General features: G+C 59.8%; 1 protein-coding gene across 3 annotated transcripts in view; it reads right to left on the reverse strand.

Annotated features, from left to right (window-relative positions):
* Positions 1–263: 263 nt before the first annotated feature.
* Positions 264–25,447, reverse strand: part of RRBP1 (ribosome binding protein 1) — a 64,799-nt gene continuing 39,615 nt past the window's right edge. The window contains exons 4-24 of one of the 3 annotated variants that reach the window (XM_080813919.1): positions 24,288–24,410; positions 20,825–20,977; positions 19,868–19,986; positions 17,399–17,552; positions 15,450–15,588; positions 13,461–13,639; positions 13,291–13,316; positions 10,515–10,605; positions 9,666–9,758; positions 7,572–7,664; positions 7,410–7,493; positions 7,173–7,262; positions 6,420–6,512; positions 5,929–6,000; positions 5,281–5,376; positions 4,674–4,757; positions 2,980–3,075; positions 2,154–2,237; positions 1,867–1,965; positions 1,324–1,467; positions 264–839 (exon numbers count right to left, since the gene is read on the reverse strand). In XM_080813919.1, coding sequence (XP_080670045.1) covers positions 801–839; positions 1,324–1,467; positions 1,867–1,965; positions 2,154–2,237; positions 2,980–3,075; positions 4,674–4,757; positions 5,281–5,376; positions 5,929–6,000; positions 6,420–6,512; positions 7,173–7,262; positions 7,410–7,493; positions 7,572–7,664; positions 9,666–9,758; positions 10,515–10,605; positions 13,291–13,316; positions 13,461–13,639; positions 15,450–15,588; positions 17,399–17,552; positions 19,868–19,986; positions 20,825–20,977; positions 24,288–24,410 — 2,151 coding nt within the window. In that variant the 3' untranslated portion in view covers positions 264–800. The remainder of the gene's footprint in view (positions 840–1,323; positions 1,468–1,866; positions 1,966–2,153; positions 2,238–2,979; positions 3,076–4,673; positions 4,758–5,280; positions 5,377–5,928; positions 6,001–6,419; positions 6,513–7,172; positions 7,263–7,409; positions 7,494–7,571; positions 7,665–9,665; positions 9,759–10,514; positions 10,606–13,290; positions 13,317–13,460; positions 13,640–15,449; positions 15,589–17,398; positions 17,553–19,867; positions 19,987–20,824; positions 20,978–24,287; positions 24,411–25,447) is intronic. The other 2 variants (XM_080813920.1, XM_080813921.1) reach the window with 2 other exon arrangements.

Here is a 25,447-nt window from a genome sequence, read left to right on the forward strand (position 1 = left end):
GATCCTCATGGGTAGAGGCAGTGGTCAGCACATCTGGCCCCTAGGTGTCACGGGCCTGCTCCCTCTGTGTGCCTGGTGGGCACTGGGGCCTGGGTGGCATAACTGGGAGACAGCGAGCCCCAAGACAGCTGCTAATCTCCTGCCTTTGGGGAAGCCAAGCAGCACCCTTTTTCTGTCCCTGAGGGAGCCATCCCCTCCTTGTTCCTCGTTCTGGGCCCAGTTACAAGGTTGGGGAGCCCTAGCAAACCAGACAAGACCAAAAGTGCCGGGCGACAATGTTGGTTTTAATGGCATTAACATCCAGAAGGTCACACATCCGTTCTTGCTGGCAGCTTCTCCGGGGGGTGAGGGGCTGCTGCCTCACTGGGCTGGGCTGTGACCCTCCAGTCTGCTCTACAGCCTTTGAGACTCCCCTGGGGTCGCCCGCCTCCTGACCCCCCAACCCAGGGAAAGAAAACAATTGCACTGATTGACATACAGATACCCAGAAGTCCCGGCCTCCCCAGCACACACCCTGGGGCCTGTCACAGAGCTGAGAAGGGCTTTGGCGTCTGCTCGGTGGTGGTCCAGGGCTGGTCCTGGGGAATAGTGTTTATCAAATGTGACAAAGGTTCTTTGACAAACGGGGGGGCTGACAGATCTAGTTCTGTGATTCTAAGAGACTCTTCGTCTCTAATGGCTTCTCTCAGAGCTACTGGAGGTTGGGCCTGGATAACGCTGTGTTGGGTGGTTTATTTATTCATAAGGAATGTGTAAGGCATTTTGGTAAGTTGAACAGTAACTTCTTTTCCTGAAGAGACTCAGACAGATGTGCCCTCCTTTGAGCTGCTACCGTCCTCCTGTGAACAAAGGTGGGCAGAGTGAGGGAGAGTCTGGGGCCAAGGAGCCAAGGCAACTGCTTCCCCCTCACTCCTAGGGACCTCCAGTGCCCCCAGGATTAACACCCCCCACACCACTCCCGCCCCTTCCGAGAACACCCAGCCCAGCAAGTCTGGAGAGCCAGCATGGACTCCAGAAGCTGGTGGGAGCCGATAGGAGGAGAGGGAGGTCCCTGAGTTTGGGTGAGGACCCTGGTACCCAGGCTGGGCCAAGGGAGGACCCAGCTGGCAGCAGGGGTCAGAGAAGCACTCCCCTACTCCCCCGGCCCCAAGGGAAGCTGCGGAAGGGTGGCTGCAGGTCCCACCCGTTTCCGGGAGTCTGTCCCCACTACGTCCTGCCCCCAGGCCTGGTTCTCCTATCTGCCCTGCACCCCAGGAGTGCTGGGGCCTCCCACACCTCCAGGGGATGCGGAAGCCATGCCATGGGCAGGGCCAGGACACTCACTGTTTTGTCCAGCTGCTCCTTCAACTTCTGCACTGTCTCTCTCTCCTTTGTCAGCTGCTCCTGGGTTGTCTTCAAAAGCTCCTGTAATTTGGTGGCAGCGTGTCCCAAGTCACTGGTTAATTTCTTCTCTTTTTCTAGTCTCTCCTGGGGGTCAGAGGGTGCAAGGGGATGAGCCATCCCGTGGTACAGCAGAATAGACCCTGGCTCTGCCCGTGAGGCCCTGCTGCCCGTGAACTGGGAGGCTTCCAGAGAGAGGTGTGAGGCTGCGGTCACTGCCTTGCTACCAGCATCGCCACGAGCTTCCTGTGACACTGGGGAGGTCCTGAGGTGCACTGAGGCTAGAGGGACAGGAAGCAAACTTCCGGTTTTACTTCGATGAGTGGCTGCCCAGTGTGACCTTGGGGGCTCAGGGATCCTGCCACCCTCCATCACCACCAAATAAGGCTGGACCCTGCTCAAGGGGCCTCAAGAGGGCTCCTCTCCCTCTCCCACCCCAGACGGCCACCCTCCTTTCCCGACCTGCTGCTCCCTTGCAACTTCTACCTTCAGCTGCGTGACCTCCTCTGCTTCTGAAGACTCGAGGAACCCTGTGCTGCGGAGCTTGTCCAGCTCTGCCTGTAGCCGACACGCTGAGCTCTGAGCCTGGTGGAGAGAGGGCAGCACGGCGTGGGCAGGAGGCCCTACACAGTGCGCAGGGCTGCCACCAGATGCCCAGCAGGGAGGGACAGGGGTGCAGGGCAGGGGCCGAGGCTGGACCCTGCCCCGCAGACCCCTGCCCCATATCCCCACAGGCCCTGACACACTGGGGGGCTGCAGGGGCAGGGCCTGACCTCCTCAAGCTCGGCTGAAAGCTTCTGCCGCAGTGCCTGCTCACCCTCCAGGGTGCCTTCTGTCTGCTCCAGCTGCGTCTTGAGCTGCGTGGAAACAGTACACATGGAGTGTGGGAAGCCGGGAAACACCCCCTCAGGGACCATGGCTCCTGGCCAGGTTCCACCTTCTAGTGCCAACAAGTGCTGCCTTAGCCTCTCCCTGCCTCTGGCTGTCTGATTGGGGGAGGGAGGGCTCTGGCTGCCCACCGGCCAGCTGACAGCTGTTCCCAAAGCTACCCCTTTGGGGAGATGGTGCATCAGCCCCAGGGACAGAGCTGGGATACTGAAGAGATGCTACTAGGACCTCTGCTGAGCCCAGGACAGGGATGCCCTAGAGCCACGGTGCCAGTCCCAGTCCCACGACTCCATCCCCACCCTGCTCCTCTGGGCACAGGCCCCTGGCGAGGGCTCTCAACCACAGTTACTTGGGTCAGAAGTCTGGCGAGTAAGTGCCCTGCTGGGGACGTCCCAGCAAGGGCAACAGGGAGACCAAACCCCCTATCTGCAGGCAGCCATCCTGGCTCCCCCTTCCAGCCCTCCCGCACACATGGTTAGGATCCTGCACCTGATCCCCTCTCTACCTAGCTGCCTCCCTGCCCTTGCCTCTGCTTTGGGGCTACCTCAGCACCTGGCTGGCCCCCGGCTGGGCAGAGCTGGTGGCAGAGGCTGCCAGTGGCCAGTGTTTGGCCGGAACAGAGGCCTGTGGTCCTTGCTCTCCCAGTGGGTGGGAGGGGGCCCAGGCAGGCTGTTAGTGACAGACATCTGGGGACTGGCTCACCGCCCTAACCTCGATGGGGTCCTGCTCTGCAGGGGGGGCAGCTGGGGACCCAGCTACGTCACCATCCTCTACGTGGCTCTTCATCTCACTCAACTGCTGCCTGACCTGAAACAGGGAAGAGTGGGGGTTTGTGCCAATTGCAGCCAGACACATGGCCACTGTGCACACGTGAGCACACAGACCCCCTCAGGAGGATGGCAGATGCTCCCGATGGCCAAAGCCCCGTGGGGGACCTGGTCTGGCAACCATGACCCCTGACCAGAGCCAAACTGAGGCCCAGGGTCCATTCCTGTGCTCTGCTCCAAGGCTAGCCATGGAGCCCTTGCTGGGAGCGAGGGAACCACTGACGGACAGGGGGCACACAGAGCTAAGGAACCGAAAAGGAAGTGAGAGGCGGTGGACGGGCTGGGCACAAAGAGCACTGCCTACATCCTGGACCCCTTCCCAATACAGTCTACTGTTCAGAGCCCCCTTTAGGGTCTGGACAAGATTAGGAATGGACACCTGCCTAATAAGGTCCCCTTATGTCAGAGCACTGCTGGGGGTAGGGGACACATCTGGGGGTCCCCACTCCCTGGGGCCTCAGACCTGAAGCAGTAGCAGCATCGCCCATGAAGCTCTGGTAAAGGTTCTAGTCAGGGAATCAGGTGGGCCCCGGTACGAGCTCCCGGGGGGGCCTGGATGGTCTCCGGCTCCCTCCAAGAGGCAGTGCCCCAAAGGGCATCCCTAGGCCTGCCCTTCGGCTCCCCTCCCGACAGCAGCTCACCAAAGGTGACACCAAAATGCGCAGGCCTGTGATGGTAAGAAATTCTGGGGTTTTCTCTGCATGTGACCTCCACCTGGGCAGCATCTCCAGGCCCCGTCACCCAGACCCGGAAGAGGCCATGTCTTTGGTGAGTGGTCCTTGGGCTCAGGTGACTTGGCCCGGATGGCACTCGCTCTCCAATGTGCCAGTCCCTGGGCAAGGCCTGAATAAGCAGGGGTGCACTGGGGGTGGGAGGGCACGGAGCGCGTGCCCCAGTGCAGGGGCTGCTTGTGGCTCAGTGGTGGCTGCCGGGGGAGCACCCACACCCTGGGCCAGATCTGCTGGCTCCTCTCCAAAAACCAGATGCGTATTTGTCTTCAAAATCTGCCAATTCCTAAGTGGTAATGACTAATGCAAGATTTTAAGAAACGCTGCAGATCCAGTAGCCAGGGCTGTGACTGCAGCCCCGGAGCTGGTCCTGGCACACAGGAGGCCCGGCTGACCTCGCCAGGGGGCAGGGAGCAGGTCAGCCACCAAAGCAGACAACTAGGAGAACCTGAGGCCAACTGCACGGCAGGAAGCCCTAAACCTCTGCCAAGGTGGCACCCCCATCCAGCCCCTGCCCCGGGGTACGGCAGGCCTCTGTACACACCCACAGGCTTGACAGAGCTGGTCTGAGCCACAGGGCTCACAGGGAGCTGGAATGCCCTGAGCCCCAGCCCTGAGCTCCCAGTGCCTTTCCCTAGAGCGATGGGAAGTGGAGAGAGAACACTGGTCCCGGCAGCTGCCCCCCAGCTTGAAGCCCCTCTGGCAGGGCCCATGAAAGCCTGCCTCTAATGCCGGGTCCACACACACCGCCCCCCACCACGCTGCATTACCTTTGATGGGGTGAAGCATGATTGGCCAGTTCATCACACACACATACACACGGCACACACCCGCTCCTCTCCACACTCACCAGGGCGAGCTCATTGCTCTGTTTCTGGGCTTCACTCTTGGCTGCGTCCAGCTGAGATTGAGATTCTAATAAAAGTTGCCTCAACTTGGGAGAGGAAACAGACCCAGGTGACAAAGAAAAAGAGAAAACCAGTTCCTGTGCGTTAGCACGAGACAGACAAGCAAACATGACCCTTCCCTGTAACCCCGAGAACATCACAGGGCACAGCAGGCCTGGCGGGGGCTCCGAGGCCTCTCAGAACTACTGTCCTTCAAGACTTTGGGAAGACATAATCCACTGTGAGTGAGCCTGGCTTGTAAAACAGGCCCGAAGTCCGAGATCAAACCAGCAGCGGGGGAGGGGGGCAGGCGTATGCGTTTCTGCTTCAGAGCAGCCAAAAACTGGTATCAGAAGTGAGCCCGTCCTCCCCGGCAATGGTGTCCCCAGGCCAGAGAGGGAACTCTCAGAAGGCCGCCCTGTCCATTGGACTTGCTAAGGTCTGCCCCCCGCCCACCAAGCCTCCTTGGCTCTGCGGGCCCAAGGCCAGGCCTGAAGCTGGAGAACCCAGACTCCATGCTGGGGTAAGAGTCGAGGGAGGAAGAGAACCGCGGCATAGCCGCAGACTCACCCCCGCCACCTCCTTGGCGTAGCTCTGGCACTCGGCGCTGGCGGCCACCATGTGCTTCTCCAGCTCTGCCTCCAGATGGGACGTGTGCTCCCTCACCTGGGCGCGCGCACACACACACACACACACACACACACACACGCATGTCAGATGCCTCAAGTGGGCCCGTAGGGAACAGGGTGCCAGGGCGACAAGTCTGGCTGCCTTTGGGGTGAGGGCTGGGAGGCTGTCCATGGCCTGTGGGCAGCGGGCCAACCAAGGACGGGCAGAGACAAGTCCCTGGCAACAGAACACCTTCCCCAGGTCCAGCTCTCCCGTGCCCGGAGTGCTCTTGGCCTCAGCAGGGCAGGAGACGAGAGCTTCCAGATTTGCTTGCCGGGTGGATGCCAGGGGCACAATGCAGGCTGCTAGGGCTGATGGGGTGTCCGCAGAGGGCACCGGGGCCACCTCGCACCCCTCCCGCAATACGGCCAGTGCAGAAGCTGCTGTGTGCTGGGGCCTGGGGCCCAGGGCCCTGAGCCTGTGAGCAGCTCTCAGGAAGGAAAAGCAGAACTGATGAGACCCCTTCGCCTCTCTCGACACAAAGCGAAAACCACTATGGGGGCCTCTGTAATAGAGAAAGCAGCCAATTGGGCAGAGCCCTGCACCCACCTGCTCTGAACTTTCGAGTTCTCCTCTTAGCTTCTCTACAATGTCTTCGAGATGTTTCACTGTGACCCGTGACTGCCGAGCAGGGAGAAGACCCCATCAAACACAAGCCCCTGGAAGGGGACGGTCCCAGGACCCAAGCAGGATGGGCCCTCTCCCAGGAAGCCCAGAGGTGCCTGCCCTCCTCAAGTGTGACCAGCAGCCTCCTCTTTGGGGGAGGGGACTCTTGAGACTGAGAAGGCAGCTGTCACTCCATAGTCGCACTTGATGTGGCATCACCAAAACCCAGCGAACCCACCTCCTGTCTCCCAAGAGACCCACGGGACCACCTCTCCACCCTATCAGCTTTCCCCCTGGTTTTGATAAATTCTGACCTAGCTGTCAGTCTCTGGTAAGTTATGTTTGCATTCCTAGGGAGGGAGACAGCCTCCCCCAACCCCGAGCGACACCTGTGTCACTGACCCCAGGAGAGGGTCTCAGGGCCCTCCCTATACCTTCTGGAGTTCCTCCTCCGTAGCGCTCACTTTGGCCTTCCACACCTGCTCCTCCTCCTCCACACTCTTCTGCAGGTCTTTGAGCATGCCCTCCTGGGGGGACGGGACACTGAGGCAGGGCCTCCTCCCCGGAGACCCTGCCCCCCAGGAACACAGCTGCAGCCTCTTGTCCCCTGGCTGCTCTGATTCTGTCATGGTGTCATGGGGGAAGGAAGGTGGGTCAGTCCTGCAGTGGGGTCTCTGGCCAGTGTGTGAATGAAGACTGTGGGGCCCACAAGGGAGGCCATTAGGACTCTCCTCTCTGTTGGGTTTGCCACCGGTGCTGACCTGGGTGGCCCAGGGCAAGGAGCACGGCATGGGGTTGGGCCGGAGGGCTGGACCTAGCACGGGTCCTAAAGTCACAGACACAGTGGCTTCAAGCCGGCCACCGGCCAAATGCTCACCTTTTCCTTTCCCAGTCTGCTCCCTGTCATGTCTGTCTCCAACCTCCCAACCCCTAAAGAGCCAGCCCCAAAGCCACCACCCAGCCCCCTCAGCTCAGAAGCAGTGAAAGCCTGAGCACCTCACTCATCCCCTTTACCACTAAGTGAGAGAAATGGAGCCCAGGGAGGGGCCATGATGGCCCGAGGTCATGCAGAGCTGGCATTGAACCCAAGGCTCTTTTCCCCAGGGCCACTGGCCGGCCTCCCGCCTGTAGGCTCTGGAAGCTCCTTCCTGGCAGTGCCCCGAGGGCCAGCCAGCTGCAAGCCCTACCGTCTCTGCCAGGATGGTGCGGTACTGGTCACACTCGGCCTGCAGGTTGCTCTGGGCCTCCTCAGCCTCTCTCAGCTTGGAGGCCAGCTCCTGGGGGCAGAACAGGGCTCTGCTCAGCCAAACACAAAGGTTTTGCCCCGCTGCCCAAGGAGGCAACTCCGGGCACCCTCCCCTCCCGGGAGGCAGCCAAAGGGACAACGCTGGCCCTGGGGAGGGCATGTCAGCAGCTGAGCTTACCGACGAGGGCTCTGTGCTCGCCGGCGGCTGCTTCAGCAGCTCAGGGCCCTTCTCTCGGAGCTCTTGCAGCCACTCAGTGTAACTCTGCAACGACACATGCGAGGTGGGGCCCAGACATTCCCTCTGGGCGCAGGGTCCCCCGGGAGCCACCCCGCCTCCTACCTGTGGTGTGGAACTGGAGAGTGCGGGCAGCAGCGCCGAGAGGGCCTCCTTGGTCCGTGCCTCAGTCAGGCCAAGCTGCTTCTCTGATTCCTCCTGGAGGAGAGGGGGGGCGGTGTTCAGCCGTGCGCTCTGGGGCAACCCTGGGGAGTGTCTGTGGCAACACGGGAGTCCTGCCTCAGCTCCTCGAAAAAGGCGGGAGGCTCCACTGGGCTGAAGGGGATGGTGGGTGGGGGCTCAACCTTGGCGCCAGGTTCTGGCTGCTGCGGCCTGTGCTGGGTCACTTTTAAGCTATCTCCATTCAGGCGCAGGCTCCTGGGACACCTCCCAGCAGGAGCCCACCCACGATTGGCTCTCAGTCACAGAGGTCACCACACGAGCGTTTGCATGTGCGTGTGTGTGTGAGTGTGCACACACTCATGTGGATGACCAAGCTGCCGTGGGGGCCGGGGAGGAGGCAGAAGAGAGGGGCATCTCCTGACAGCTACCACTTAGCCATCCGGGAGGGACCCCACCCAGCAGCCACAGAGGGCCAAGGATCAGCACCCCTGCTCTGCGAAGGGAGGAACCCACCCAGAAGGGACAAGCGCTCAGTGGGGGTCATGTCTCCTCTGAAGTCTGACTCACCCCGTCTGGGCTGTGACAGGCCAGACCCCACCTGTCCTCCTTAAGGCTCCTGCACAAAATGCAAGCTAGGGATGGAAGGAGGATGGGAAAAGCTATAAATCGAAGCCCAGCAGACATGCGTCCCTGGGGACACGGAACACCCCTTCCTCAGACCCCAGGGAGGTTTCTGGCTAAAACAAAGTCTTATCTAACAACTCGTCTCTGGCAGCTTGAGCCTGGGGCCAGCCTGCCATGATCGTGGTACAGCTGGAGACCTGACGGGGCACCAGAACGCCGCTGGGTTAGGGCCTTCCAGTGATGTTCTGGAATGTGCGTGACAAGACGTCCAGCCGGACCACAGTGCCCATGTGATCTAGACACGAGTTTCAAGACCGGACCTGTCTTGGGTCACCCGGCAATGATGCAGACAATGCTGGTGGCCTGCTGTGGATCCCTGACCTTGCAACCCCATCAGGCCCCCCAGGGTTACATGAGTCCAAGGCAAATACCAGAGGACCTGGAGGCCAGCTCTTATCTATCGGGCTGTGTGCCTGGGAGCGAATCAGGCGATGTCTCCCGTCACAGCTTCTGCCTTTGTCACAGAAAGGCCAACAGGCTGCCGGGTCACCTCTGGGGAGTCTCCGTGCAGCTGCCACAGTGGGACCTGAGGCCAGCCCTCCACCTCCCCCCTCGACTTAGAGCCTCATCTGATACAGCCCTCAGGCTTCCTGGGAAGCTCACGAAAGTCCCTGTAAAGCCCAAGATAACAGTACAGACATTCCTTCCGCATGAGCGAGGCTGGGAGGGGAGGGCTGGCTGCCTGGGGCTTCTCTTCAAGGACAGAGAGGGGGTGGGTGAGGCCCTCATTGGCCACGGCCGCCACAGGCCACATTCCCCCTCCAGAGGCAACGTGGGGGCCCTGCATACAGAGACACCCACACTCCCTCCACCTGGCTGGCGCGGAACTCAGGACCCATCGGGCTCCAGGGACAAGTGCTTGCTGCTAAAGATGCCTTCCCTCCATGTAAAGGTCAATCACAGAACCTACTGGGCCAGGATTTCAGAGGCCCTGAGAAAGTGGGGGTGGGTGTGTGTGTGGAGGGGGCGGGGAGAGGTGGATGGGAACAAGATGAAGAAAGTCCACAAGGATGGTCCAACCTTGGTCTCCCTCAAAGGCAGTCCAGCCAGGTGGGCTCATAGCCCCCACAGCCCATCTCTGTGCCCTGCTGGCAAAGGGCCCAGTTAAGAAAAAGCAGCAAGGCTCCATGTCCCCCTTCATCTTGAGGAGGAAGGAAGAAGCAAAGGAAGGGGAGAGAAGGAGGGCAAGGAAGAAGGCGCAGGGGCCCAGGGCACACCGTCTGCTGCCCTGGGGGCCCTGGGCGTGGATTTCAGAGGCTCCAAGGCCAAGGCTGCTCTGCACACAGTTTGCGCGTTTCACGTTTCTGGGGTTTGCCAAACCAGCAGGTCAGGTCAAGCACGTGGGACTCTGACCTTGGCCTGGATCAAAGAGCGGAGCTTCTCCTCGCAGGCTCTCTCGGCTGAGGCCAGAGCCTCCATGGCCTTCCAGTTCTTCTCCCGGAGGTCCTGGGGGGTGTGGGGGGGTGGGAAAGGTCAGTGGCCAGGTAGGGGCAGCCACCACACATCCCCCACAAGCTGCCTCAGCCAGCCTCAGCAGGGCAGGAGAACCGTCCCAGACCCTACTTGGGACCCCAGAGGGAGACTTCGAAGGGACAAAATGCCCCTCCTCTTGGCCCATGTCTGCTGGCCTCCCTAGGGTAGTCTGCTATGGAGTGGCTATGGTATGAGGGCGTGAGGAGGTGGGCGTCCTTTCAGGGAAGCTCTACTGTGGAAGAAAGAGGAGAGAGGGTCAGCCTGGCTCCTCAGAGAAGAGGCTCCTGCCGCCACTGACCCCGCAGCTGGCTCTGGCCATGCCAGCCCCAGGGAGGTCCGTGCAGGGGCTCCCTGGGGAAGAGCAGGTGGGACAGCCCGGCAGGGAGGTCACAGCTAAGGTCCCCCACGCCCCCTTCTCCTGACGCCAGCCTCCCCACTCCAAGGTGACCATGGGACCCACACCAGGCCAAGAGGGACATTCCAATCCCATCAAGGGCTGGGAGTGGGGGAGGGGGCTCCACGCTTGGTTACAGGGCCCAAGCCCACCCAATGGGTGTCAGCCCTGGGAATGTGAGGGACCCAAGGGGACAGGAGGCCTCGCCTAAGACCCCAGAAATCAGTGGGCTTCCAGCACGATGGGACATGAAGAGGCAGCTGGTCCCTTCCCAAGGGGTTGGGGGTTGGTTTCCCACAAACCCAAACCTCATAAACATGCCCCTCAGCACTCACGTTGTTCTTCACTTTCTGCTGTTCAACTGCCTCCTTGAGCTCGGTGGCCTCCTTCTCCAGGCACGACACCTGGGACTCTAGCTCCTTGAGGCTGAAAGGAGAGAGGGATGTCACCGCTGGGCTCCGAGTGCCCACAGTGTCCCCAGGCTGTCTCTAGGTGCTGCTTCTGCTGCTCGGACACCCACACAGAGCCCCTCAGCTGGGGTCAGTCCCCTCCCACTGCCCCTAACCACCTCACAGGGCACAAGCTTTTAGGGGGGCCCAAGGAACCATCCCTGCCCCATCCTCCTCACTCATCCCAACAACCCAGGAGCCTGGGCACAGACTCATGAGGCCACCAGACTTCAACCTGGTGACATTGGCCACTAGGACAGCAGAGGTCAGAGCAGCCACAGTGGCCAGGGCAGGGATGGACCCAGACAGCTGGGTTTCAGGGACGCTTTCTCTTCTAGTGAACTGTGCCCTGACACCAGGTACGTGGCTCCTGTTTGATCTGGTCCTGCTCTGTCCCCACAGAACATGTCAGCTGGCCCTTCCCTGCGGCCACACCAGGCCCTCCAGAGACACCGGCTAGGCCCTCTCACAGGACTACTGAGCCTGCACCCCCAGCAAGACTCCAGATGCCACTGCTCTCCATTGGGGCCAGGAGAACCCCCTTCATCCAAAACCTAACTCTGCTGAGCCCCAAAGGCTCCTCCCTCAGGTCCCTTCCCGGCTCTGGGGAATCAGCCCCAGATGAGCCCCAGACACCATGGCATCGGTGAGATGTCAGTCCCATTTTCTCACACTTCTCTTCACAATCAGGGGCCTGGTGGGCTACGACTGCCCTCACCGTCCAGAGAGCAAGAGGTGGACGCTGTTAGAGCAGGACTAGCCATTCCGAGGAACAGGCTTCCAAGGCTGACACTCTACTGTGTCAGCTTTGGCATTAAGCTTTAGGATAGGGAAGGTCCCAGGAACACAGGAAATGTGAGGTCTAGAAGTGACTAACTACCACCCCCCTGCTCTCCACCCACACCCCGAGGATGTGCCCACCAGAGGGGGCTGCCACCAGCCTCAGGGAGCCACTGCCAGCTAGATGAGGACACACTGATCTGTATCTGCTCATGGGCCATGGTCAAAAACACTTTGAAAACCACCATTCTAACGCATCTCAGGGTCAAACCAAACAATCTAAGTGGCTAAGGGCTGAGTCTACTGGTTGGCCCACGCAGCCTACCTGGGAATGGCCTCCCACCCCCGCACCGCCTCACCTCATTACTCTAAAACCAGCCTCTGGAAAGGCCTTCAAGTCAGTTGACTCCTTGGGTCTTACTTTTACTCCCAAAGAACCTTGACCCCATCCTGAAAACTATGCTGGGACCCCTCACAGCTTTTCCCTCAAGCCCCCTGCATCATGTAAGAGCCTGTAGCAAACCAGGTCCCTGAGGAGGGAGAGGCAGCAGGCAGGTGGCAAGGACATGCCAACAGTGGTCACAGCTCGAGTTCCAGAACATCTGGTTGGGATTGCTCATCTCCACCAAGAACAGGATGGCCTGACCTAGACGCAATTTTCTGACGAATTCAGAAGAATATTTTAAAAACCAGTTTCTGCCAAACACATCTGCCTGGTGCAAAAATTAGGATTAACCATATTTACAACGTGAACTTAAGCGTCCTACACATTTGCTATACATTCCCTGTGTGGCCCAAGGATTTGATCTTAAAATACAAAAGCAAAAAACAAAACAAAAACAAAAAGAAAACCCACCCTAATCAAACACAACCTCTCTACTCCAACATACACCATGAGAAACGAAGTCCACCAGAGCTTTCTGCGAAGTAGCACACTGGGAAAGGGACATGGAGAGCTTGGTTCTGGATCTTCCACAAGGTACTGTGGGCTCTCCGGCTTCCTTCTCCAGCCCCTGAACATGGAGCCTGAGGCTAAGAACCAACAATGGGCCCTGGTCTGAGGAGGCACAGGCGAGGTGACTCACTGGCTGCCACCCAGGGAACTGGCCAGAACAAGGGAACTTTGTCAGCTGATGGTCTGAGACACATCTGGCTATCTGTATGGGGACGAAGGCCACCCTTCATGCCTCACTGCCATGTGGCTCCCCTGTGGAGGCCTGGCCACAGACCCGGCTTCCAAGCCTGTGGCCCTCTGCTCGGGGACGTGTGTCCCAGAGATCACGGCCCAGGGACTCTAAGCCCCCTAAGTCAAGCCATTCCCCCCAGGTGTCAGCTCCAGCCTTAGCAACAGCAAACAAACCATCCACTGAGCACAGCCTGGTGCTGGGCTACCCACTGAAGAGAAACCAAGTCTGCCGGCAGTGAAGTTACCTCGTGGCCGATCCCGTGACTTTGCTCCCAACTGTGCTGCCATTGCAAATCTGGGCAGAAAGCTGAGTGACACCCCTCCCCCAGCTTCTCCATCTGGGTGTGCAACCCTTGCCTTGGAAACCCCCCAACCAGCCAGTCCTTCGTCTGAGACATGGATGGATGGACAGATGGGAGGAGGCAGAAGGCCTAGGAAACACCTCCCCACCCCCACCCCCGTCTGAGGAACCCGCTGCTCTCCACATGGACGAGTCTCACTCCTTAAGAGGGGGCAAAGAGCTCTTTGCAAGGATGACTTTCTGTCCTGCCCAGGTCTGTCCCATCCTCAAAGCCACTGGAGGGAGCGGGGAAAGGCCAGGGCCTCTGCAGTGGCTCTTCCCCAGGGGGCTGTGCCCCTGGCCGAATACCCTGGTCGCGCCATGCTGAGGCTGTGGCCCCCCCTGTTTCCACTTACCGGGCCTGCTGCTCCACCTGGCTGGCCTGGAATGAGAGACAGAAAGCGCTGTGGTCACCATGAGACCGGCCCCATGTGGCAACCAGTCAGGACAGGACCCCGACCATTCTCAGCCCTCTCTACTCGGCAGGATGGACTGTGGCCTTCTCCCTCCCCTGCCACAGGCTGACCTGGGCATCCTGTGTGTCCCGGGCCTGGCCTGCCTCCAGCAGGGCCTCGATGGACCGGATTCTCTCCGTGAGCTGTGAGTTCTCGGCCCTGGCCTCTTTGAGCTGCCCATGGAGACCGCTCAGCTCCTCGCACTTGCTCTTCACCTCCGCCTCGGAGGACTGCAGTTTGCTGTGCAGCTCTGAGGGACAGGAGAGCCGGGTGGGTAGGGGTAGGAAGCGCTGGGAGGGACACCTCCCCTCCCCTCCTCTGCACACAGCAAGCACCCAGGGCTCCCTCCCCTGCCTCCTCCGTGTGCTTACGCTGCTGAGATGGAGCTGTGACCACTGAGGCATCTTACTAGTGAGGGACAAAGTCACTCTGGCTTTGATCTCCAGGACACATTATGCCCTGGGATCACTCTTGGGAAAATGCTAGAAATCTAAAATGGATTCCAGCTGCAGCTGCTAAACATCTTTTCTCTGGGAAACAGGCTTGTACCAGCGAGTTCTGCTTAGGCAGCTGGAACCCAGCACTCCCACCAACCACCCCAGTTTCCTGCTAGTCTGGCCGCTCTGTTTCCCGTGCCTCTACTTGTCACAGGCCAGCGAGGCGTGTGGGTTCCACATCCACCACCTCCCAAATCCCTCCCTGGCTCACCAGTATCCCTGGGGCCACCTGGGCCCACCCTGGTGCCTTTGAACAGAACAGCTACAAAAGCTCCAGCCCTGGTCCCCTGGGCCATTCCTGCTCTGGTCCATTCTCCACCCAGCACCAAATCATCCACAAGCTCAACAGTTTCCTGCCATCCCCGTCCCAGACGCCCTGAGTGCACCCACCACACTACACAAGCACCCAAACCTCTCAGTGTGGGGTGATCTTGGTCCTGCCCTCTGGCCCCACACTGTTCCAGTCACGCTTACTGACTTTATGCACCTGTTTCTTGTAAAGGCCAAGTTCAAGTTCATTCCCATTCTCAGGGGTCCTAGGCTGGCCATTTCCACCTCTTCCTGGTCTCGATGAGACCAGCCCCACCCTTCCCATCACCAAGACTCCGCCTGAATATTCCCTCTGCCTCGGAAAGGATTCCCCAACCATCCAATCTAAAGCCACACCCATTAGAGCAGAGGTCAGCAAACTAGGCCCACGGGCCACCCCTGGCACCCCTCTCTGTTTTTGTAAATAAATCTTTATTGGAAGGCAGCCAGCTCTGTCTGTCTACACCTTGCCTAGGGCTGCTTTGGCATTAGGGCAGCCAAGCTGAGCAACTGTGACAGACCCCAAGTCTGGCTCTTCAAAGACACAGCACCCTGCTGTAGGCCATACTGGCTATCCAAAGCCTGCGGAGCGCAGGGCTACGTGACTGGTCAATGCACGGCCATCTGCCTGTGTCTCTCTGCCATGTCATCTGTCTCTCCTGCTGGAACAGGACCCTGCTGCCACAGCTTCTCTCCTAGCCAAGCACTGGGTGCCCACGGCAGTGCTCGGCCCACACCAAGCCGGTGACTATGGAGCCATCCCTAGCCCTGTCCCACTCTATTTCTCCAGGAGCCCTCTCCCCCCGCACTATGCCACATTCTTTGGATGGCGAAGGTGACCTCTAGGCCTAGGGAGACCACAGGTCCACCTTCCAAACCCAGCCTCTTGGGCTGAGTGAGCCAGGAAAGCCAGAAAGGTCCAAAAGGAGGCAGCTGAGGTCAGCGAAGGCCTCTGGGGTGCTGTAGCTCACCCAGAACCACGGCTCCGGTTGGGGCCCCGTGCAGGGGAGGCTCCAGCTGGAGGCACCTTGCACACCCCAACTCCCCAGCCCAGCTCTCACCTGGCTGGTGCTATCACCACCTCACAACTCCCTGGGGAACAGAGGCAGGGACCCCATGCCACCTCACCCGCCCACAGGGCTGGCCTGTTTCTGGGGCTCTGGCCCGGCGGCAGCGGGACCAGGTGGTGTGTGGATGCACATGTGGCACAAACCTAGGCACATGGGGGCCTCAGAGTCCAGGCGCTGCCCTTACCGGCCATCTGCTGCTGCTGCTCCTGGGCCTTCTCGGCGTCAGCCCGCAGGCTGGCGTGGCTGCTCTGGGAGCGGCACAGTTCCCGGCTGACTTCATCTAGGCGCTTCTGTAGGGCCTCCTCACTCTCCTTGTGAGCTGCCTGGGGACCGGGCACAGGGGAGAGGGCCATGAGGAGGCTGGAAGGACGCTGCACCCCCAGCGGGCTCTGAGGCCAAGGACCACAGAGAGCTCTTCACATCCCACCAATCTGCCCCAGCAACCGCTGTAAGACGGTCCTGGATTTCGGAAGTCAGTTCACCCACTGAGAACTCCAGGGGGCCCCCCACCCTGGCCCCCGCAGAGTAAGTGCTTGGGGAGGGGTCCCAGGTGAAGAAGCGTGGTCGCTAACACGCTAACATTTCGACCTCACTATGATTCACAGAGATGCTTCCCGCAACCTAAACCTCTAGTCTAACCTGAAGATTTCCCATGTGGGCCCTTCCAAGGTTCACCCCTGTCGAGCTTTCTCTGGGGAAGCCCTATTCTAGGCACTGTGTGTGCGTCAGCACAGCTAACCCCCAGCCGGCCTAGGACGCAGGTACTACCATCATGCCCGTGTTACAGATGGGGACACTGAGCCTCTGAAACCCCCAACAGACACGGAGGGCCTCATGGTCGAGCTCAGGACCGCAGAGGAGGCAGCCACACCACACACCCCCGCCCTCCCTCACCACTGGTGGTCGGCTCCCCGAATCTCTGGTGTCAGGGAGGAGACAGAGTCTCTGTGACCCCAGGCTGGGGATGGGAGCCCAAGGCCTGGGAGGACAGGAGGCGCCCAGAGTTTGGGGCTTACTGGGAAGAGCCAGGCCAAGGCCTTGGCCCTTTAGAAATGGCACACATAATGGTGGCAAGCTGGGAGCCAGAATGGAGGTTCCAGCCCCAGAAGCAGAACCATCCAGAAACCTTTAAAACATAATCATGGACAGGCCCACCCCCGAGGGTTCTGATCTCCCTGGTAGGGGCCAACCTCCCTTACATGAAAATCAGTGCACAGCAAATTATCCCTCTCGATTCCACCCAAACCATCCACACCGTGTTCCTTTTCAGTCCCTTGTACCCACCCCAGCATCAGTCTGCACGTCTGTGGTGTTAGCACCTTCCACAAGACAGCTCCCTGCCCTACATACTGTAGCCTAACTTCGGTGACTGAGCTGAAGAAGGGCCCAGAGTTCTTCGGGCCACCAGGATTTCCTCCTCATCCCGAAAAGTTAAATGCATAGCAGGCATGACATCAAGGCTCCCCACACCCAGGCATCCTGCCCCCAAACTGACCAGCAGGGGGATCCAGAAGTCATCAGGCCAATAAGCACCAAAGCCCTGGGCTGAGGCCACACCGGGTGTTGCCTAGTGCACTCTGGGGACAGACAACCTTCCTCCCTCTGAGAAAACAGGCTCCTGGGGAAAAAAAGGCTTCCAGGCCACTGCCAGAGGCTGAGAGGGAAGAGTACCTGCCCAGCCTCGAAGCCAGAGACTGCAGTACCACAGGTGGTAGCCAAGAGCCCTGGGGCTGGACCTATGGGTTCAAATCCCACCTCTGCATGAACTCGGGACCAGTTACTTAACTTCTCTGTGCCTCAGATTTCCTTACAGGTCATTACAGATAATACCTCATGGGATTAGAATGAGAATTCGCCAAGTTATGCTTGCAAAGCACTGAGGACAACGCTTACCACATTGCAAGCTCCCATTCCACGCAAGCTCCCATTCCACACAACCTCGCTATCGCCATTATGAATGAGGCCCAGGCTGACAGTTCCAGCCTGAGCCCTGCATGGGCCACCAGCTGTCAAAATTCTGGCTGCCAAGGAGATGACCCAAGGTGGCTGTGTGAGCTTAGGTCTGTTCCTGCTCTGCAGAGGCTTGGTGGGTGGGGTGCACAGGGCACCAAGGAGGCTGCTCCCTACACTCACTTGCAGCTGTAGGATCTGCTTCTCAAAGGCAGCCGTCTTGGTCTCCAGAGCCTTCCGCTGCTGCTCCTCCTGCCGTGCAGCCTCCGACTTCTCCACCAGCTCCTTGCTGACCTTGCTGAGCTCCTGCCGGAGCTTGGCCAGCTCGGCGTTCTGCCTGCAAGACAGTCCCCAGCCCCCAGCTGACGGACAGAGCAGCCTCGGGTCTGCTCTCGCTGGCCCCAACGGCTGGCCCTGGGTGACGGGGGTGCTGGCAGGCGAGCCTTCCCTCCAGGGCACCTGCTCTTTCACAAGTGGCTGCCCAAGTCCTGAAGCCACTACCAAGGCCTCCTGTGCTACATCAGTCATGTTGAGCTCTGATATGAAGACCTCTGGCTAGCACGGTACAAGGACCATACAGAGCAAAGAGCTGAATGTGTGCTACAGTATCCTATGGGAACTCTACCCAAAAACAGCTGGAAAATTTGGAGAGAAGAGGCAAGATGCCCTCTACCTCACTGCTGACCCAGGACCAGATAGGCTCCAGATGCCAGCCAACTGGTCGCAGTACCCTTGCAGGCCAGGGAGGGGGACAGCCAGCCAGCCAACTAGACCACAGCTAGGCCGGAAGCCACCGGAAGTTGGGTGCTGAGGCACTTCACCAAACAGACCCTGCAACACGGAGCAAAAGCTGGATCTCAGGACCAGTGACAAGTCCAAAAGCGAAGGAAGGAGACTTGATTTAAAGGAAAAGAAAGGCAGCTCCAGACCCACCTTCCCCAGTGTGAGGAGGCGATCAGCACGTCGGCGTCCTTCATTAGGACACAAGTCACGTCTTCAAGGTAGAGCCGACTGTCTAGCCACGGGCCAGTACCAAGCCAGACAAAGGGGACACCCAGCAAGGTGGCAACAGACCAGGGGGAGGCAAGAAGCCTGGCCAAGGGCAGCATGCTCTGCTGGTCAAGAGGTACGGGGCTCCCACCTCTGTGCACCTGGCTTTTCCCACCTGCATCAGGGTGGTTATCCCAAAGCCCTCTGTGGGTCCATCGGCTCATGCTCTAGAAGGCCAAGATTCCGGACAGGAGGGCTTTGCAGGAAAGGCTGGACTCCAGCTCCTGAGGCTGGAGGTGGGAGGCTCGGCGGGCGGCCCCTTGGGACTGCTCTGGAGCTCCAGGCAGGGCCTTGGGTCACCAACTGCACACAGGGCAGAGCTTCCACGAAGGGCGTCACTGGCTGCCACCTCAGGGTAACAGGTCTATAGGCTCCTCACTTTTCTGCGGAGCATTCCTTCCTCCCCACATTCACCTTCTGCTTGTAGCTGCTAAGGAAACCACACCCAGCCCCCCACTGACCCCCAGCCTGCTGAGAGGCCAGGCCGGAGACGAAGATGTGATCATGCACACCCAGAGGGGACGTCCAGACAGAAGGGACCGGCCTGGGGAAGGAGGCCTTTAGATCACACTCTGACCAATGCCCCTGCCCTGGCAAAACCAGACACATGAACACAGACTCCCCTCCCCGGTCCAGCTCCTGGGCTGACAGGTGTCCCACCTGACTTGCAACTAAAGGACAAAGAACACTTTGTCAGTATTCCTTTCGGCAAACAGGGATGCTCTAGAGACAACAGAGAACCCCAGAAAATCCCTCTGGGAGACTTCAGGTCAAGAGAAGGCAAAAAAGCGTGAATCAAAAGAAAACACAGTGGGGCTTCTCCTGGGCCAGCACGTGGAGACAGTAATGCCCTCATCAGCAAGTCCGAGCCACGCGGCCCTTCACTCAAGTGAGGTCACTGGGGCCCTCTGCGGTCGGCCCACTCACCGGACGCCCTGGCACTTGAGCTCCTGACAGGCGAGGCTGAGAGCGAGAGCCCCGCTAAGCCAGCCGGGCCATGTGCTATGAGGGGTATTTATTTACTCCTTACCACCCGTGCACCTGAGACAAATGACCCTTCCAGCTCAGGAGACCCCCTCCCTGGTGGAGAATCCAGGGGCTCAGGCCCACATCACTATCAGACTCTGATCCTGGACAATCTGCAAGCCCCTGATATTCTGGACCAACATCAGACATTTTCAAAGGCCTCCTAACAGGATGTTGTGAAGAAGGACCTGGAAGAGGATCTGCTTCCCAGAAAGGTCAGAGGCCAGCAACAGCCAGGACCTGAGAGGCCCCTGATTGTGTGGACACCTGGCACCGGCAGGCTGGGGCTCACCAGCTCTCCTGGGGCCTTGACTACGTGTGAGGATGCCAGCCATGCACCGGAAGGCTTGGTCGCTCAGAACCAGACGGGGAGGGAGAGTCAGGCTGAAGCCCTCACCAGAGTGGCTGTGCAAGTGCACCACCAGCCCCAGTGCTCACGTCGGGGACATACGCAGACCACCATGCCAGCCCCACATCCAGTAAGAAGCTGGAGCGCACCCACACAGCCCCAAGGGAGGTGTGAGGGACCCTCCCCAGCTCCGGAGCCCCAAAAACGGGTCCTCGTGCTTGGCTTACTTGCTCTCCACCTGGCTCGTGGCCTGGTTCAAGGCATCCCTCAGGATGGAGTTCTCCTGCTGCAGACGCGCCAGCTGCGTGTTGGGGCCGTTCTCCAGCTGCTCCTGCAGAGTCCGGATCTGAAAAGCCAATGAAGAGGCGTCGGAGAGAGCTGGCTTCTGAAGCCCGGCTGGTGAGGACCCAATCCAGCCCACAAAGGCAATGAGGGCGTCACCTTCTCTACATGAGGTGAGGAGGAGCCCTCCAAACTGCACAGTTCCGGCGTCAGAGGCAGGGGGACCCCCAGCAAGCACCCCCGCTCTCCTCTCCGCCTCCCTGTTCACAGCCTCCAGGCATCGAACACTCGGCCCGGGCCGCAGGCCTGCTCTGAGCACACCACCTCTGACAAAGCCAGGTGAAGTGCCCTGACTCCAAGCACAGAGCCACAAGCCACAGCCAACAGTGGCCCCAAGGGAGCCTCGTTTCTTGCCCGCTGATTTCCTGGGGTGCGGCCCGAGCCATGCAGCAGCCCACCGCAAATGGAGCACCAGTTGGGGCGTGAGGCTCCGGGCTGGGGCTCCACGGGCCTGGCTAGGCAGGTGGCCCCCGCTGGCCTCGGGCAGCTCATGCCTCTTGCCTCGGGGGGTCCTCCCAACCTCGAGTGGAGAAAGCAGAGCCAGCACGCCTATGGAGCCCCATGGAGGCCAAGAGTTTGACTGACCGGCACCCCAGAGATGGGACGTTGCACAGGCCACTTAGGACCAGGCAGTTTTAAAAAACAGTGCTCTTTCCAGTCTGTTTTCTATCTTGCTGACTGTTGACATGAAACACATGCACAGCAGGTGGACCAGAGCTGGCCAGATGAAATGGCCCCTCCCTCCAAAACCAGACCAGAGGCTTAAGACCAGGCGTCCTCCAGCGCCTGCCGGGGTCCGCCCGCGCCCCTGCCCACTGCCCAGGTCCCGCAGCCCTGCCCACCTTGCCCTGCAGCTGCTGCACCTCCTTCACGTGCTCGCGGTAGCTGGCCTGCATGCGCGCCTGCACGGCCGTGATCTCCTGCTCCCGGGCCACGAGCTGCTTCTTCACCTTGGCCTCCCCGGCCGCGGCCTTAGCCTTCTCTGCGGCCAGCTCCTAGGAGAGCGCAGAGGGCAGAGAGGCAGTTAGACAAGTGAGGGCGGGAGCTCGGGAGCTTGTTGTGGGGGACCAACGTCCTCACAGCCCAGATATCACCTCATCACCTAACCACTCCCCGAGTTCCCAGACACACTAAGTCGGCCACTGCAGAGAGCCAGCAGGAGACAACGAGGGATCTGTGGAAAATCCTACTGGCCTGACCAGCAGGGGGCTTGATGTCAGGCCTTGGCCACGTGAAAGCAGGGGACGCTGGAAGCTGTGTAAACATGCCACATGGTCTTGGGGTCTCCTGGACTACTGGCTAGGCCCTGCTGAGGGGATGGCATGCTGGCTAGGCTGGGTCCCAGACATCTGGGCCCTGGAATGCCCTACTCGAGTGCTTGTATCAGGACCGAAGAGGCAGTGGGCCTTGATGGCTGGGGTGGGGAAAGGGACAATGCCCATCCCACCATGGCTAGGGGGTCGAGCCCGCTCCTGCAGGGGCCTGGGTCTCTGGCTCAGCTGCTCCATCCTCCCCCTAGCCTAGGGAGCATCTGCTCTGCTCAGTGTCAGAGGCCCATAATGAGCACAGGATGCTGGGCCTGGGATCCGAAGCCTCAGGAGGAGGCAGAGCACAGGGTGGGAAGGGCTGGTCAAGGGAGAGGGGCTGGCTGGAGTCTATGTCATTTCTGAAAGAATGGCCATGGCCAGAAGCCATGGGAAGTGTCAATTGTGGGGAGGCTAATGCAAAGAGGCCCCTGGGGCTCAGGGTGCTCCCTGTCCTGTGGGCCTCCACCCAGGCTGACAACTACCCGGTGTGGGCCCAACTAGCCTGGGTGACCAGGTGACCAAGCATCTCACAAGTTCCAGCCCCTGTCCCATCCCTCTCCCGGGCAGGAGACCAGAGAAGTGAGAAATCCTCTCATTCTCCAGGCCACGGCTGCCAGGGAGACCCATCCCCAAGGGCCAGAGTGTCGTCCCCCCACCTCCCCCACCGGGCTGGGACAGGAGCAAATCAGAGGCTGGGGGAGGAGCTAGGCTGATGGGGTGGCTGCTGGGCACCAGAGCTGCCGTGTGTTGCCCAGCCTTCCCTGAGGCCATCTCGGACCCCATGGCCTCACCATTCACAGTCATCTTCCTGGCCCTGCCCAGGGGAGAGCCCACAGGAGAGTGAGGTCCATGCCAAGGGACACGTCACTGACTACTACAGGAACGGGAGACCACTGAGCACCCACCCTGACACATGCAAGTGTCTCACTCCATTCTCTTGGTAAGATGGGGGTCACGATCCCCATTTTACAGCTGACCTCACAGAGCCCTGGGGGAGATGTGTCACCCAAGGCTGGGAAGGCTTCCTCTAGCCGTGTGCTGGCCTGGGGCTTCGGTGGCCACTCACTAACAAGCAGCCTGTGAGGCTGAGCCAAGCGAGGTGGCTGGGATCACAGGGGACATACAATGACACATGACTGCAGTGATGGCCTCCGTGGTGCTGGGAGAAGAAAATGGGGATCTGGAAGGCTTCTTGAGGGATGGAGGCTAAAGGAATCTTCATGGATAAGGGGAAAATTCCCAGCCAGCCATTCAGTGAAAGGCATTCGAGGCTGAGAGAGGAGCAGGAGGAGAGGTGCAGGGGCGGCAACGAAGAGCCACGTGTCGGGGGAGCAGATAGAGCAGGAGCTCAGGGGTGCAGGCTCCGGTGTGAGGAGGAGGAGCCGCTGGCGGAGCTTACAGAGGGCCCTCACAGGACCACGCTAGCACTTGGAAGCCCAAGAGGACCTCCTCGGGCTGTAAGGAGGAGGGTATGGTAAAGGCAGGCGGGCCTGGAGGGACGCCTCGGAGCGAAATGGGTAACAAGCACCCAGCAGCTGTCCCACGCGTCTCAGAGCCTTGTGGCTTGCAGACTGAGAGCTACTCTACTGGGCGAGAGCTGGAATGCATCCAGATGTGGGGAGCGTGTCTACAGGTGGACTGCCGCTGTGGGTGTGGAATTCTTGCCAAGTGGCCACCACTGAGAGAGAGCAGTAAGTGTCCAGCGTGAAGGAAGCACCTAAGGGGCTCCTGTGGGGTACATGCCCGCCTTGCGTCTGGTGCCCTGCCCACAGTGGCTGGAGACCCCAGGAATGGAGAAGAAATAGGGCATGTGACTGTCCACTCACTCACCACACCTCCAGCTCACCCTAAATTCAAGGGGGTAGACACAAGGAGCTGGCCAGACACCTGCATGCCCGAGCAGCTGTGGGAACGCTTGCTCCCGCTTCCTCTCACTTGAACTTTATTTGGGGGAGGGGGTCAACAGATTTCACAGGGATGGCTGTTTGTCCGGAAACAGGACACAGAAGCGAGGCTCCCCGAAACCACAGACTTAACCAGTGGTGTGCTGTCCACCTGGCAGAGCATTAACCAAGATAAACCATCCAGAAGGTTCATCTTCTGCTCTTGCCATCCCCACCACACCAACTTCACTGTCTGGCTCGGGGCCACATCCCTCCAACTGGGGTCCGTAACTCAGGCTGCCTTGTTTCCGACTAGTCTTGAACGAGCAGATAGAGGGGCTCTGAGGAAGGGCCGCAGGCCAGACTGCGTGGGACATCACCAGTCCTAGGCCCTCTCCCTGGGCCTGCTGCCTGGACAGGAGAAGCAGGTGAGCAGTGAGAGGATGACAGCAAGCCACCGAATTTTACTGAAAAAGACAGCTTTGAGCTGGGGGTAACCAGCCACGTGTGCAGGGCTCTCTTCAGGAGAAAGGCAAGGGATGAAGCCCAGTGAGTTCTGACAGCCGTGGGGGGGGGGGTGGGTGGCCCCTTGTGCCCTGTGTCCCAACACATCGTGAATGATGCCCCCAGTCCTTGGGGGCGGCACGGACCTGTGACGATCATTCCAGAAGTACAAGTGGTACCTGGGCAAGCCATCAGCTGCCACTAAGGAGTCGGCCGTTTCCCTGCAGGTCCGCTCCACAGAAAGCAGAGAAGGGAGAAAAGCAGCTCCTTCATTCCCCTCCCCATGAGATTTTGCTCCCATTCTCAACAAAACCACTTTGTGTCCACTGGGCCCAACCTCCTTTCAGGGTGCATACCCTAAAAAGATGACCCATCACGACCTGAGGGCCCTAACCCCCAACTTCAGGTCCGAGTGTGTTTAGTCCTATGGTCACGGGAGGGGGGCCGCCACTGTGGAACCTGCTCCAGGGCATCAGGCCCCCAGACGCACCAGTGCAGGAGGCAGTGGTGAGCCGGCAGGCCCAAGCAGGGAGCCAAGGTGGGAATGCCGCCCCATGCTCCCACGGCCCGGGGCCCGGGGGCACTCAGGACAGGCATGCAAGCGGCAGTACCTTGTTGAGCTCCCTCAGCTTGCTCTTGGCGACAGCCGCGTCTTCGTGCTCTGCAGCCAGCAGCTTCTCCTTCTCCTCCAGCTGGCGCTTCAGAATCGCCACGGGGTCGCCCTTCTGAGTAGCCTAGAAGTGTCCACAGAGCGGCATTAACCAAGGGGCCGCGTACCCCGCCCCAGCAGTCAGCCCACGATGAGACAGCAGGGGCCTGATCAAGTGGGATGGGGCTTCTAAGATGAGCTGGTTCTAACCTGATTGCTCACGCTTCTGGGGAACGGTACCCTGGCCCCAGCTTCCCCAGGCTGCCAGGCCTCTAGGCCCACTGTACAGAGGAGCTGTTTAGACCAAAAGCTTCGGTTCTCAGGGCTAGTTTTTAGGAGCACGGGGTTTCCCACAAACTCGGACCAATGGTGGCCAGGGCCTCTTCCTACCCCACGGAGGGGCAATGAGCCATCGTTCCCAGCTTGGTGCCCACCCTTAGCTGCTGTGTGAAGCCTGCAGGCTGCTAGGTGAAGCCTGGAGACCTTGGGAGGGAAGGTCTACTACTATGGGATAGTGGCCTGAGGTGGGTCCGGGCCTGTCTTCTTGGAGGAGTGGTCCTCCTGACCTTGTCCAGTCACTCACACGCCAGGAGACACCCTTCCCTCCCCAAGCTCACTGAGCGAGGAGCTCCCCTGTGACACACGATGTGCCCACCTCAGTGAGGGCCAGGAAGGAAGTAAGCCCCACTGGGCTCAGGGCAGGGGTCACATGTCTGGCTCTTAGGATACATCACCCCCGACATCACTAATCACAAAGGTGCCACAAAATTCTCTAGCAAAATTACCTACAATTCTGACTCTGGGTAAGGAACAAATGCACGCCACACAGCATCTCCTGGGGGCAGCTCACTGACCACCAACACCACGGGGCAGGTGCTGGCCTCTGAGCAGGCCCCCAATGGCAGGAGGGGCAGCAGAGAAAGGGGCTTCTGAGACAGTCCCAGGGCCCCCCACCATGCAGTCGGTCCCTACACTTTCTGTCCTGCCCCAGAGCCCCGGCCACAAACCAACCAGACCCCCGCTGCCTTGTTCACCCTCAGGCATCTGGAACCAGAGCCAGGCCCTGGCCTGTCATGGCCTTCTTGTTTCTGTGGCTAGGCTGGTGGCTGGGCTGAGGCAGAA

The sequence above is a fragment of the Martes martes genome (genome assembly GCF_963455335.1).
Source record: "Martes martes genome assembly, chromosome: 9".
In the NCBI taxonomy this organism is placed as follows: Eukaryota; Metazoa; Chordata; class Mammalia; order Carnivora; family Mustelidae; genus Martes; species Martes martes.